We start from the raw sequence: 16296 nt of genomic DNA on the forward strand, positions 1-16296 counted from the left end.
TGATTGACCTAATTGGGAAATATGGGTATGAAATACCCTAATTGTGTAATGGTTAGTGTTGTTGGACCTTAATCACTAGCTTTTAAGTGATTAATGATGGTCTTGACCCCTAAAGGGCGGTTTTGGTGAAAATGAGGCATTTAATGCATTTAAGTCATTAAATGCACATGAGTGAAGTGTTGGTATTTAGTCCAACAAGTTTGTTTGTTGATCGAGTACTTATATTATTAGGTACCTTGCTTTGAAGCTTGTGGAGGTATAAATCGTCACCAAATCGTTAAGGTGAGTGGAATGATTATATGCATATGTATGTAAGGTATTTATTTGTATGCTATGGTATGAACCAAAGAGCTGGTAGTGCCATAGTATGTGCGAGCGTGCTATGATGTGAACCAAAGAGCCGGTAGCTTCATAGTACGTGTGTTATAGTGTGAACCAAAGAGCCGGTAGCGCTATAGCACGATTTGTTAGGGTGTGAACCAAAGAGCCGGTAGCACCTTAGCATTGTTAGAGTGTGAACCAAAGAGCCGGTAGCACTCTAGCGTGAGTATGACTCGAGTTGTGATGTGAACCAAAGAGCCGGTAGCATCATGACAAATGCGTATGGTGTGAACCAAAGAGCCGGTAGCACCATGACGCGAGAATGGTTAACCATGGTTGTGTATTTTGTTTTGTAGCATATTATATTATGTCGATTATATGTTATTGATTACGCTAGTAGCGATTTGTTGGAGATTATTAGCTTTGTACTTGAGATGGTATGCTAATTGTATTACTAGCGTGTATGCGGTATATGTGTAAGTGATTGCAAGTAGTTATGTTATATATATGGGTATAATTATTGTATTCACTAAGCTTTGCTTACCCTCTCGTTGTTTATCATTTTATAGGCTCCGGCGTCGACAAAGGTAAGGGCCTTCAATTGGATTAGAGATCCCGCTTGTTGTTTAGGGGACGCTTTTGGGATGTGATAGCTTTTGGAGTATGACCAAGATATGGGTAGTTTAACCCCAAACACCATGCTCATAGTGTCATTTGGAATTTAAACTAGTGTGGTCGAAACTCGGACTTTCGTATGAAACTCGTAAAACGGCCGATGTGGGCCCCGTTTTGTAAAACTCGTTTTATGTTTGAATCGTATGAGTTTTTCATATTAGAACATGTTGTGTAAAGCGTTTCGTCTAAATATGCCGGGAAGTGGGAGATCTTTATTCGAAAAATTGAAAATTTGGACAGAACTGAAAATACGCCTGTGCGCGCCGCGCACCCTGAGGTGGTGCGCGTGGCGCACTCCGCTGCAAAAAAAAAATTTATTTTATGCGTGTTCGATTGTATATTGGGTTGGGTCGTTACACTACGTCAACAATTATGACGAATCTACACCTACTCATTTCACTCTCTTGTGATAGCTTCATTCGTACTCTTCACAAAATCAAATAGTTTTATCCATATTACCCAATGATGATAAAACTCTCTTTATCAACTCATATTTGTCATAATAACATTCTTACTGTTAGCCATGACGACCTCTATCAAATTTCGGGGACGAAATTTCTTTAACGGGTAGGTACTGTGACAACCCGGAAATTTCCGACCAAATTTAAACTTTATCTTTATATTATTTCGACACGATAAGCAAAGCTTGTTAAGTTAAATCTCAAGGATTTTAAACTATGTTCATACATTCATTTAACCTCGACCAAATTCCAATGATTCACGAACCATTATATGAACGGATATGATTATGAATGTATATGTGTATTATAACCTAAAAATATTAACAAAGTATTAAACGAATAACACTTTACATAAACGTATTTGTTTCAATATGTTTATCAGCAGAATTAGAAGATAATATTAAATGGATGAATTATTGGATACATTGAATTATGATTACGAGTCTCTGTTGGGAGGTCCCTTTGATTTAGGAAACTTTTTCTTTTTAACGGTATTCGGAATAAATGGTAAAGTGATTACAAGTAAGAACAAAGTGTCACTTAACAAGAGTTAGACAAATGTTAGTGGGAATTCTTGTTTGAATTCCAATACATGCTTTACAAAAATTGCCTCGTGACTTTTGATAAGATAAACTATTTAACCTTCATATTATTTAATGAAAAAGTAAAATTGGGGAATATTGATAAGTTAGAAAATGAATATCGATAAGTTAAGTAAACGATTGTAACACTTGTTTATTGATTCGATTGATTTATAGATATGTTAATTAGAACATTTGAGAAGTTAAATTAAATGTTGGCGCATAAATGAATCATATTAAATTATGTACTAGAGCGTAAAACGTAAGGTGATATAATAATATCTAATATTTAAACGATTGAAATATAATTAATTTTTGAAAAACTAAATATTATATTAGTAAGTAACTATTTCTAAAATATATAAGTTTATATTTTTAAATAATAATATCTTTATTTTACAAAGTGATAAAATATAATATTAACTTAGTTGTAAAACGTTTTGGATTTAAAATAGTATTATTATAATATATATTGGTAAATAACGAGACGTCGATTTATAGAAGCAAATAACCAAAACACTCAAATGAATAAGTTATACTTTGAGTGGGATAATTTTTCATTGATTTGAGTCTTGTTATTGATAAAGGTACATTACACAAAACGTAAAGTACCAGTTTTCTAAGCGTACGAAAATGCGTTCGAAAAACCGGAACCGGTACGTAAGTCGAGCGTCAACGTACAACTCATCGGTGTAAAAATTACAAGTCAACTAGGCACGAGAATATAATATAATATTTAATTAATTCTAAAGATTTAATATATATATATATATATATATATATATATATATATATATATATATATATATATATATATATATATATATATATATATATATATATATATATATATATATATGTCAACGTATGGTGAGTTGTAAATGAGAGGGGTAGGTGGAAGAAACGTCTATATAATGCTCGATGTCTGGTTCCAGATAAATCCATTCTCAAATCTCTCTCATTCTTTAACATTACTCCGTATTATTTATTTTAGTTATTTAATTATTATTATTAATCTTATTAATATTATTTAGGAGTATTATTATTATTATTTATACATAAAATACTACGACGAGGTCATGAGTGCATTATTTTTAAAACGGATTTTTATGAGCGGGATAAAGCTAAGGAAATTATGGGCTATAGCTATGGAGGTTATGTGTATGGGTCGAGGGTATGCTCATGAGGTCAACCTAGTATATATCATCCCCGTCGCGTCAACATACTCTCCTGTGATATTGAATCACAATATTGATACGTGAGCACTCATATTTTTATCTTTCATATATTAATAGTGTATCCCTGACTAGTGCTCGAGTATATATGATTATGCATGCTTGTGTGTTTAATATCATTGTTAAATAGTTTATGATAGTCATGAAGTAAATACATATGCTACTGAGATAAGATATATGATATGCATGTCGTTGAAAAGGTGATGAAAAATTAATAACTTTTCATTTAGAAAGCGTATGATTTCGATGAACGGATTAAAATATATAGTCAATTGAATTATCTATAATTATAAGTATTATTGTTAAAATGATTATTATTACTATCGTCATTATTATCGTCGTTATTATTATCGTCGTTATTATTATATTTATTATTATTATTATTATCATTATCATTATTAGTATAAATATTACCATTAAAAATTGTTATTGTTATTATTATTACTATCGTTATTGTTATTAAGGTTATTGTTAATATTATTATTATTATTATTATTATTATTATTATTATTATTATTAATATTAATATTATTATTAGTATTATCATTAATATTATCATTAATATTTATTATTATTCGTATCATTATCATTAAAACTAATATTAGTATCACCTAATTATTATAATAATTATTATTATCATTATTATGAATACAATATAAAATAGAACTAAAAGTTATTAGACAAATCGATTAGGAAATAATGGGTATGAGTATAATGATGAAATTAAAATATTGTAAGATATGGATTTAAGAGAAAAATATTGTTTTCATTATTGTTATTACTATTAAAAGTATAAGTCAATATTAACCCTATTATTTTTATTAAAATGATTATTGTTATTATAAAATTTCATTATTTTAGTAATATTATTATTAAAAGTTATCTTTTTGAATAGAATTATTATTCTTATATAAAATATTATTAATATTACAGTTAATATTAATAAGTATCATTATTGTTAAAATGATCATAATTAGAATTACCATTTTATAAATATCATCGTTAGTAAAGATAAATATTATTCTTGTTATTATTATTAGTAGAATAATAATAATAATAATAATAATAATAATAATAATAATAATAATAATAATAATAATAATAATAATAATAATAATAATAATAATAATAATTATTATTATTATTATTATTATTATTATTATTATTATTATTATTATTATTATTATTATTATTATTATTATTATTATTATAAAATAATACAACTTTTACTTATTATTATTATCAATATTATTTTATTAAATAAATATGTGATACAAAGATATTTTTATCATACGTAATATGATTACATTAATAATACATACCACTATAATTTTACGATATTAAGTGAATTTTATAAATTTTATTATTTAAAATATATAAAAGTATCTTTTTTTATCATATATATATTTTAATGTAAATTTTTATTAATAAATGACTTTTATTATTTACTTTAGTAAAATTTGATAAATATATTTAAAACGACTATATTTAAGTTATATAACAAACATGTATAAAATTTTGGAGATCATTTTGAGTCAAACTGACTTTTGTTAATTTTTGCATATCGATCTCGAGCATTAGGATTGTGATACACTATGACTTGACCTAAATTGTTAAACAGATATTGACCAATATACAAATATATATACTTAATTTAGGTTCGTGAATCCGAGGCCAACCTTGCACTTGTTCAATGCCATCATATGCTTAATTACTACGAAATACAATATTGTGAGTTTCATTTGCTCCCTTTTTAAATGCTTTTGCAATATATATTTTTGGGACTGAGAATACATGCGCTGCTTTTATAAATGTTTGACGAAATAGACACAAGTACTTAAAACTACATTCTATGGTTGGATTACTATACCGAATATCGCCTCTTCAAGTCTGGTAACCTAAGAATTAGGGAAATGGCCCCTAATTGACGCGAATCCTAAAGATAGATCTATGGGCCTAACAAACCCCATTCTGGAATTTGAAATGCTTTAGTACTTCGATTTAAATGGTGATTGCGATTGCCAATATTAATGGCATACTTGCGAGTATGCGGGGGATATTCTATATGCATTATGTTAATGTCGGTTACCAGGTGTTCATCATACGAATGGATTTTATACACTTGTGAGTGTAATGATATTTATGAAAAATGAGGATCTTGTGGTCTATTATATTATTGGAAATGATTGTTTATGATAAACTAATGAACTCACCAACCTTTTGGTTGACACTTTAAAGCATGTTTATTCTCAGGTATGAAAGAAATCTTCCGCTGTGCATTTGCTCATTTTAGAGATATTAATTGGAGTCAATCATGGCATATTTCAAAAGATGTTGCATTCGAGTCGTTGAGTTCATTAAGATTATTATTAAGTCAATTATAGTTGGATATATTATGAAATAGTATGCATGCCGTCAACTTTCGATGAAATGAAAGTTTGTCTTTTAAAAACGAATGCAATGTTTGTAAAATGTATCATATAGAGGTCAAGTACCTCGCGATGTAACCAAATGTAATGTATTCGTCCAGATGGATTAGGACGGGTCGTTAAAGGTTTACTATTTGAATTAAGATTGTTATAGTTATAGAAATTGAATCAAAGTTTGAATATGAGTATTACCTTGAATTAGAAAGATAACCTACTGTAAATAACAAAGATTTCTTGAGATTGGATAATCACTCGAAATGGATTTGTAAGATTGGAAGTAAGCTAGTAAACTTGAAAGTGTTCTTGATGTGTTCTTGAGTTGTTGTTTTGTAAGTTGGTTTATGTATGGATTTAGGAGCTAGATTGATGTAGATTCTGATGAAGATGATGAAGAACACTTAGAACATCAAGAGAGAATTTGAGAGAGATGTGTTTGATGCAGAAAATTTGGAATGAAAATGTGTTTGTGGTGGGTGAAAGAAAATGTGAATATGGAGGCAAGATATAGGCTCCATTAGTTTTTAGTGTAATCATTCATGCTAGTTGCCAAATGATAGTTCCCACATGTTTAATGACTCATTAAGGCTGCTAATGTCATACCCCCAAATAGGGCCGGGGAAATATGACTTCACAATATCACAACACAAGTATGTATAAACGAGAACAACTCTATATGAGATGTTTTTAATATAATCAATGTATTAAAGCAGCGGAAAGTATTAAGTCATTACAATAGGTGTTCTAATGCAATAATATGAATGTATAAATGCGGACTCCAAAAGCAGCAAAGTCCAAATAGCAAATAATCTTTAGCAATCTTCACCTGAGACAAAACATGCTTAAAATGTCAACCAAAATGGTTGAGTGAACAACATAGGTTTATCAATAATAACCAAGTTTTTAGACCACGAGATTTAGTTATAAAGTTTAATCAGTTCGGTAGTAGTGCTGGTGTATATGATATCGATACTAACCATAAGTTACCCTAAACACATCACGTTCGTGTCGTGCATCATTATTATGTATCTATTGACCAACGGTCATCCGGATAGAGACGTCACCCTCAATAGCGCTATTCACAATAACTAAGCTTGCCTTTATACGTAGCAATTAACGATATCATGGTAGGAATTTAGCATGAATCAAAGCATGTTAGCAACAGTTTGAACTAATCAAAATAAAGTTTGAGTACTCGTGTCTAAGTGTAAAGACAGTTTAAAAGCAAGCATGTGTCTCACCCCAAAAGTTTAAAACAAGTATATAAAGATAGTTAAAAAGCGGGGCTATGAAGTTCACCTTAATAGCAGATAGATATTCCACGCAAGTTATATAATCGGAGGGTTGAACACGGAGATCTCAACCTAGAGATATTATGTTCGATTAGTTAATGTCTAATAGACATAAAATTTGTTTATTAATATAGCAGACTATATTAACAGTGACCGTTCTTGAGAAAAGTTATATTTATATAAGTGATAATATACTTAGTGTACTTAAGTGTTACTATATAGATAAGTGTATAAATTATACTAATAATGGTATCATTTGTTTTTAATTATTCAACTATTATGTAAACTTATCATTATGTTACATGAATAAATATACCTATGTGATACATACATATATATTCTTTATTATTATCACCATGTAGGTGTTTATAGCTATATGTTATATACGTATATACTATATGTAAGTGTTACATATATAGAGATGAAAAGATGGTACATATATATATATATATATATATATATATATATATATATATATATATATATATATATATATATATATATATATATATATATATATATATATATATATACTTGTATTACTTTACTTTTTATGTTTTACTAAACTTATATAACTTACACAATACACACTCACACATACATACACAAGTACATATACATACATATATACACATACATATACACGTATGTATATATTTACATATACACACACACATATATTTACAACGTATACATGTACATACATACGTATGCATGCATGCATGCATGCACGTATATCATCTTAATTATTTATTATTCCACCATCAAATATTACTAACCATTATTCATTCTCACATAAAATCATAACTTTTTATCATGATCATAACCTAATAACATTAATCATCGCATAAAATCATATCCTTTTTACCATAATCAAACTTAGTAACATTTACATAAGATCATAAGCCTAATAATTTTTCATAACTTTTTATCATTATAATTTCCAAGATACTTAATCAAGTAGCCTAGCTTATTAATCAATAATCACGATCCAAATCTTCATCTCCTACTATTATTATTATTATCTAGTCTTATTATTATTCTTACATGATCAAATTACTTACTAAACCATAATCAACACTAACTTATTAATCCTTAAATCATAGGCATACTTTTAATCTTATTCATAAATTCATAATCTTTTATTTATCACTAACTAATATCATTCATATCCTAGTATCTTATTATTCATAATCATACATCTTTTATCTTTAACCTTATTACTAATCCATAATACTTCATCATCTTCTTATTAATAATTAATCATATCACTTGATCATAATCTTTATCATTACTTAACCCTACTATTTATATCAATAACTTAAAGTAAATAAATTAGCATGATTGAACTAGGGTTTTAGAACTACCTTATGAAGATTAGAGACCTAGGATGATGATGATGATGCGATGAATAGGAACAGACTGCAGTAGCAGCAACAACCGACGACCCAAAAGGGTTTTCTTGGGTCTGATCTAGCTCGTAGAAAAACAGCACACAGCAGCAGCAAAATTTGATCAATCAAGGGTTTTCTTTGGGTCAGTTTTGGTTCGACAAATAGCAGATACAGCAGTAGCAATAGCACGACCCAAACAGGAGGTTCTTGGTCACGAACAACAACAGCAGAAACCAGCAGATTATTGAGGTTGTTTCGTGGTGTTTTGCAGCAAGAAAATAGATCGTTTATGGTGGTGGTGAGGCTGAGATCAATGGGCAGCAGGGTGTTGATGGTGATCGATATTTACAGGTTGTTTTGTTGTTGATGAATGGCGATTGAAAAGGCTGCAGGAAGGCTGAATGTTTACGATTTCAGGAGGGTTTTTGAGGTTGTTTTTATCGACTGCAGATGCAGGTTCAAAGGGCTGTTTGATGTCGACAAAAGAAGACTGGATGGTGATGATAATTTACGATTTGCAGGTTGCTTTTTGAAGGGTTTTTGGTCGATAAAATAGAAGAGGGTAAAGGGACTGCAGAGTCGACTAACGCAGGAATTTTGTGATAAAATTTTATGTGAAACTTGATGCCTTTTATAGTTAAATTCTAGTTTCCTAATCTCACCCAAATTACTTGAAGATTAAGGACTTGAATTAGTATTGAACTAGGATTGTTAATGCTTAAAGATCAAGGTGTTTCATATTTTATTTCTTTTAATTCTATTTTATATCTCCTAGCCGAGATTTTATGCTAATACATATTATTTATTTATTTATTTATTTATTTATTTATTTTTTTAAAAAACGGCATTTTTATTTATTTATGTATTTTATATATATATATATATATATATATATATATATATATATATATATATATATATATATATATATATATATATATATATATATATATATATATATATATATATATATATATATATATATTATAATTAATATTAGGGTTACATGTTATTTAATTACTAACCCCTAACTTTTATTAATTTTCTTAAGTTCCAATTAGTTTACATAAATTCTTATTTGTTTAAATCTTATAAATATTGTCACATTTTAATTTATTACATATTATTTATATTATTTATTTAGTATTAGGGTTAGGGTTTAATATTCAATATTATATGCTATTAGGGTTTCGTATTTAATGTATAGGGTTAGGTTTAGGGTTTTACATAATATTAGGGTTTTAACAATACTTACGATCATTTAATGAAAGCATAAATGTTCGTTTGTCGAAATGGATAACAACCCTAATGATGATGCACAGAATATAACATTGAAACCCTAAGGACAACTTGGTAAATTCAGAAGGGAAAAGTGAGGGTTGTTATAGCTAAGGAGCTGATCATTGAGTGTATATACTAATAGTATATACGTCTAGAAGCTGGGTATTGTACGAGTACGAATACGAATACGGATTGAATACGAGTAAATAGTGTTTTACTGTAGTAAATAGTGTTTACTGCAGTAAATAGTTTTTACTGTAGCAAATAGTATTTTACTGTAGCAAATAGTGTTTTACTGTAGCAAATAGTATTTTACTTGTACATCTTTGATTTAATTGTATTTCTTCTTTTATATATATATATATATATATATATATATATATATATATATATATATATATAAAATAAAAACTTACATCATAAAAAAAATAAAATGATTATATAATCATCACAAGTTATGACGTTCGTGAATCATCAGACAAACGGGGTGGTTAATTGTCTACATAAACTCATTTCAATTAATCAAGTCTTAACAAGTTTGATTGCTTAACATGTTGGAAAATTTAATCATGTAAATATAGTTTTCATTTAATATATAAACATGGAAAAGTTCGGGTCATTACAGGCACGCCGATATTAGCAAGTTTGTGGTTGGCCGCCGTTGGACCACCCGCCCTCCAAACAGCCTTGCAACGACATTCTCAATCACGGACAAAAAGTGCAACGGCTATTTTTTTTTTTGTTTTTTTTTTCCAAAACGGCTAGATTTTTGAAAATGTATTTTTTTTCAACTCCAATCTCATTTATATATACCTCCAACATCTATCTCATTTTTTCAACTCTCATTTTCATCAACTTCATCTCAACTTCACCTCATCTTTATTACCTCCATCTACATCACTACCATGTCTTCCAATAAAAAAAATCAAAAGCAAAAACAAAAACAACATGAACAACAATATGTGGAATTCGGTACTACAAAACACCCTTCATCAATCTCAACAAAATCCTCTTCAACCACACATGAATATGCAACAAACTTTTCCCATGGGCTCGTCTTCTAACGTTTCTAACATGCAATATCCCCAATATCATCAACTAAATAATTGGCCTGTGAATCCATTTTACAAACCTCATTACCTTAGTAATCTCCACTATCAAACACAACAATACAACCAACCACAAACACCTTAATACAATCAACCTCAAAGCCATTACATACCTACGTTTGACACATCACTCGAAGAAGACGAACACGATGTAGTGCAAGAGACACAACATGATATTGAGGAGGTCGAAGAAACACAAGAAAGTGTCGCGGCCAAAAAAGGAAAAAGGGCAAAGGTTTTGTGGTCGAAAGAGGAAAGTAGAATTTTGGCCGAGTGTTGGATGCGTGCTACTCTGAATCCTACTATTGGAAACTCACAAACACATAGTTCTTTTTGGGGGACTGTCCGACAAGATTACAACTCTAAAGTAAGGGAACAAAGGCGTATGGATCAAATATCGGGCAAGTGGACCAAGATGGCCAAAGATATCAAGCTATTTGTCGCACTTTATGATAAACAAGCATTCCCCTAGTGGAGCCAAGGACAATGATATTTTGGTGAATGTTAAGAAGGCGTTTCGTGATCAATAAAAGAAAACTTTCGCGTACGAAGAAGCTTGGAGGGTTGTTAAAGATTGTCCCCAATTTCAAGTGTATCAAACTGCGGTGACCGCCAAACGTTGAGCAACTGTGCCCGACCCTGTCAATCTGGGAGATGTCGAACAGATTCCCACTCCGCCACCTTCTGTTAATTTGAAGAATTTATTTCGGCCAAGTGGACCAATCCACCGTCCACCGGGTCGTGCAAAGAGTCAAAAGAGTTCTTGTTCGTCGGATGAGGCATCCCGTTGTTCTTCGGAGGATGATAGAGCCGCGGTTTATGAAACTGCAAATTCTACACGTGAGACGATGAGGGCGATAAGAGAGGAGGCTGAAAAAAGGACTAGAAAGTTGGAAGAACAAGTCGACGCAACCGTAATGTTGGAAGTTTGAAGCTTCTATCGCAACCGGTGTCTTTCGACATTCCACCCGAACAATATGAATTGTTGATGCGAGCTAGGAGTGACATAGCGAAAAAGTATGCGAGCAAGTTTCCGTCCCAAAATTAGTGTTTATGTTTCTTAACTTCAATGTAATCGTTTTTAAATTTCGATGTATTGTATCCCGTAGTTTTTAATTCAATAAAATGTTGTTTTCTTTAACGTAATTATTTAACAAAAAAAAATTAATAATAATAATAATAATAATAATAATAATAATAATAATAATAATAATAATAATAACTTTTTATATATAAATAATAATATCATTATTTTTTACATATAAATATAAGTAATAAATAATAAATAAGTTTAATATTAAAAAATAGAGGTGGGACCAAGTGATGTGTATGGCATGGTTGTTAGCATTTAGTGGTTGGTTAGTGATGGGAAGAAAGTGTTGATGTGGCGCTGATGTGGCAGTCAGTGATCCCATAACGGACCGTCATAGATAAGAGTGGTCTAACTGAAATCAGAATTTTGCTTGCCAAATTAGTAAATAATTTAGTGAGTTCTAACGAATTAAGCCCGAAACCATTTGAGGCCGAAGACTATTTTAAGGCCAAAATCATTTGTGCATACCTGATCAACGAAACCGAAAGCCCCATTTACCCCTCAATACAAACATAATTTGGACTCTCAGAGCCAAATGGACCTATTTAAATTCTGACATTTGTATAAAATTTGATTTGATGTGAACTGTACCACAAAATTATGTTTCTCACCAACGAACCAGTGGTTCAACGGTACCCGTAGCCTTTGATCCCTGGGCCCCATGTGGGGAAGCTGAAACAATAAGGCGCAAGTTCGAGTCCCAGTGGTGACATATATTTATCATTGACTCGTGGGTTGACTCGTGGGGTTCATTCCTCTTACGTATGTCCCCTTACGTACGTCTGGTACTTGTATGGCCCTCGGAGGATACTGCTCGAAAGGCAGTTAGGCTCGTGCCTGCCACACATGTTGGTACCAGTGGGGAGGCTTCTTACAAGGCATCCGGTCCTTACGGGGTGGGCTTGGTGGGTTGCCAAAGGCAACACAGGGCTAAGGTGTCCCTGCCGAAATACACTTTTGAAACAACAAAATTATGTTTCTCCAAGTGTCATCCAGTAAAAACCATCTAAATATCAAATTTTTACAATGAAAACCATGTTTGTCATCGATACAAATTTGCTAGTAAAAACACACTCAAATTGACCAAATAAGTCAGACTGTAGCTTTTTATGCAAGGATTCAAGAAAAAAGAACAGTAATTCAATATAAACATAAATTTCATTCCAATTCAACCCAAAATCCGCTGTAAATGTGGTGTATCATATCGTGTGTTCGCATATACGCTTCAAAATAAGCAAAATGTCCAAACAAGAAACATAGGGTAAAACTAACCATACGTTAGAGATATACTAATTACCATTATCATATACTAACCATGTAATCTAATAATGACTTTAATCTGAGTATGATCCTAATTCTTCATCATCATAGCTTTCACTAATCTCACTCTCCAAAAACTCGCTATCAAAATCAGTCCACGGCTTTTGAAAATACTCGAGCTTTTCACAAATTTCCAAAAGATCACCATCCAATTCAACGTTCCAACTTCCTAGAATGTCAAGATGAGTAAGCGACTTACATTTGTTGATGATTTCATGAAGACCAGAATCACCAAAATTGCCATAAGTAAGTTCGATAGTCTTTAAACTTGGCATAGTATCAGCAATACTTTTGACTTCAGAATCATCAATAGGCAAACTACTATTATGGTAAGGCATGTTTCTTTTCAAGTAAACCAAAGATTTGCATTGATTACCGAATGCTGCGAGACCTTTTGCGGTGATTTGGAAGCAATTGCTGATATCCAAGACTGTAAGATTTGGAAGTGGCTTCATATGTTTTTGTATCATTGTGTCATTGATAACGCTCATTGGGATATGCAGCTCCTTCAGATATTTTCCACTTCAAAAACAAAAAACAAAACATGTAATTAAGGTTCAGTCTGCACCGGAAGAAACAATTCAAATGTGTTTTCTTGGAGTCATTTACTTAATCTGTAATGGAGCGAATGTTTTGACCAGGCTAACTGGGTCAAAAGTAATGTTTTTATAATGCATAAAGTATTTATAAAACTTGAAATAAAGTGTTGATGGTCAGCCCAAACTGACCCGACTCGTTTGGACAGGTGGCTAGTCGGCCCTAACGGACCCGACCTCATCTAAAATATATCCTTAACAAGCAACATAAGTAAAACACTAATCTTCCCCAACTGACCCAACCCGTTTGGACAGGTGTTTTTTCAGCCCATTTCACCCACCCATTTCGCTGCATCCAATTAATTTACTTAGCCCGCAACGAAAGATAATAACACACTACTGAGACTCAACAAGTTAATAAGAATTTTAAGACACCATATTAGCCGTCTTTGTGGCAAAATGACTATATAAAGTGGTAACTAAGTTCTGTTAATTGCAGTGTCCTGTTTATTGAAAATTTTAACACTTGAATAAATGGTTGATTTTTGGGTGAACTGAAACTGATCTGACCAGTTCGGACAGGTGGCTATTTAGCCCATTTGACCCACCCAATTTACCACATTCAAAATGTTTGTTTAACCCACAACAATAGATGATTAGATAATAACACCATTGAGATTGAACATCAAGTTTATCAGCACTTATCTATAAACTAGCTAACCATCCTTAGTCAAATTATCTTTTCAAAACAACTAACGCCCAAAATTGGTAACATTAGTTTTGTTACATCTTTATGCTAATTTGAAATTGGTGTGTATAGTGTTTTCAAATTCTATTTTTAGAAGTTTCCAAACAACACTACACTTTCCTAAATAGGCTTCAAATATATCATTAAGGGATCTTTAAATTAAAACGATATGAAAGCACTAGCATATTTCCAACTTTTTAAAGACATGTGACAAGGAAACTTAACCAATTTTTTTTTAAATAAATAAATACACAACGAAATCAAGAGTGGTCATTTTAATAAAAACAGCTACACACAATCACACTCATTTTAGCTGGTTTTCTTAAAATCATTACACACGAAACAAAAAAATACAAAATATCAACAAATTAGTACTCAAATAATTACACAACGAAATCACGAAATCAAGAGTGATCATTTAATCAAAAACAGCTACAAAAACACTCTCATTTTAGCTGGTTTTTTAAAATCATTACACACAAAATACAAAACATACAAATATCAACAAATTAGTACTCATATTATGTATAATCATTTTACATTTTATATTATTACTTGATTATGCAAACCTTGACGTTCATTGTCACTTCATATTCTTAGACATATAATCATTACACTACACATATACATACACATATCTATAATTAAAATAAAAAATAAACAGTAGTTAAAAGCAAACGTACCAATTAGCAAGATAAAAAAATCCAGATTCACCAACACGATAAGCAAACAATCGTTGAAGCATACATTTACTCCTTCTCACCACCTTTTTCACCACCATATCCACCGCATCACTATCATTCCGGCGCCGGCACCACCCTTGTACGTCAACCTCCGACCAACAGTACGGCCCAGCCACAACTTCCAACCAACCTTTACAAACAAGGGGTACTGATTTCATCATTTCATCAACCGGAACGATTTTTACAAATATCAATGCAAGTAGTTCCGGATTCAACGCCGCCCATTTCCGCCATTCCTCCACCACTATTATTTCCGGCGACGAAACCGACTTTGCTGCCTTTTTTTTGGTGGTTGTCATTTGTGTGCGTGGGGAGACAAAATATGAAAAAACAGAGTAGTGAGAACGCCACTATATAGGTTGCTCAGGTTTATTTTCTTTTTGTCGACAGAAGAGAGAGATAATGAGATCGATGTTTGACACGTGGTAATGGAGATAGATCTGACGGATGAAAATTACATCCAAAATTATTATTTAATATGTTAATATGCAAGTTACCGTAAATAAATATAAGAACACATGGAGTCGTTTGGTGTTAAATCTCAGTGTTAAATTAAACACTGGATTTAACACTGAGATCAAAATAGAGGAAATGGTTCAGTGTTAAATCTCAGTGTTAAATTATTATTTAATTATTAAATTTTAATTTTAATTATTTATCTTTAATGAATATATATTTTATTAAATATAAAATAAATATTATAAAACCATAAAATAAAAACTAAAATTCATTACATTAATTTAAAAACAATACAATAAAAAACTAAATAAAAAACTAAATTGAATTTATTGAAATAAAAAAACAAACTACTAGAGTATCCATCGTCTACTCCAATTCGTTGCCTTCGTCGTCATTTGCACCCGATCCCGATTGTAAATCCCTACGAGCATCGCATCGAATTTGCTCATTAAGGTCAGAAATTAGTTCCATGTCGGCTTCGGCTGGAGCAATGTTTAAAATCCTTAAACGCATTTCAAGTTGCTTATCTTGATAATACTTCTTTTTAAGATCGACCGTTTTTTCAAAATTTTCCTTAACCGATACACATAGAGACTCACGAGAAGAATGGGACGAAGGGTTG

At 31.0% G+C, this 16296-nt stretch overlaps 1 protein-coding gene across 1 annotated transcript; it reads right to left on the minus strand.

The window, feature by feature from the left end:
- Positions 1-13202: 13202 nt before the first annotated feature.
- Positions 13203-15514, minus strand: LOC139875419 (F-box protein FBW2-like). Its single transcript, XM_071862756.1, has 2 exons — positions 15156-15514; positions 13203-13710 (listed from the first exon to the last, which is right to left on the minus strand). Exons 1-2 carry the CDS (start codon positions 15512-15514, stop codon positions 13203-13205), a joined length of 867 nt encoding a protein of 288 aa, XP_071718857.1.
- Positions 15515-16296: the final 782 nt, after the last annotated feature.

Source organism: Rutidosis leptorrhynchoides, chromosome 11 (genome assembly GCF_046630445.1).
Source record: "Rutidosis leptorrhynchoides isolate AG116_Rl617_1_P2 chromosome 11, CSIRO_AGI_Rlap_v1, whole genome shotgun sequence".
Taxonomy (NCBI): Eukaryota; Viridiplantae; Streptophyta; class Magnoliopsida; order Asterales; family Asteraceae; genus Rutidosis; species Rutidosis leptorrhynchoides.

Coding starts and splice junctions, on each gene's coding strand:
- LOC139875419 (XM_071862756.1), bottom strand. CDS start 15,514: ATGACAACCACCAAAAAAAAGGCAGCAAAGTCGGTTTCGTCGCCGGAA. Junction 13,711..15,155: donor TTTTTTTATCTTGCTAATTG/GTACGTTTGCTT, acceptor TTGTTTTTGAAG/TGGAAAATATCTGAAGGAGC.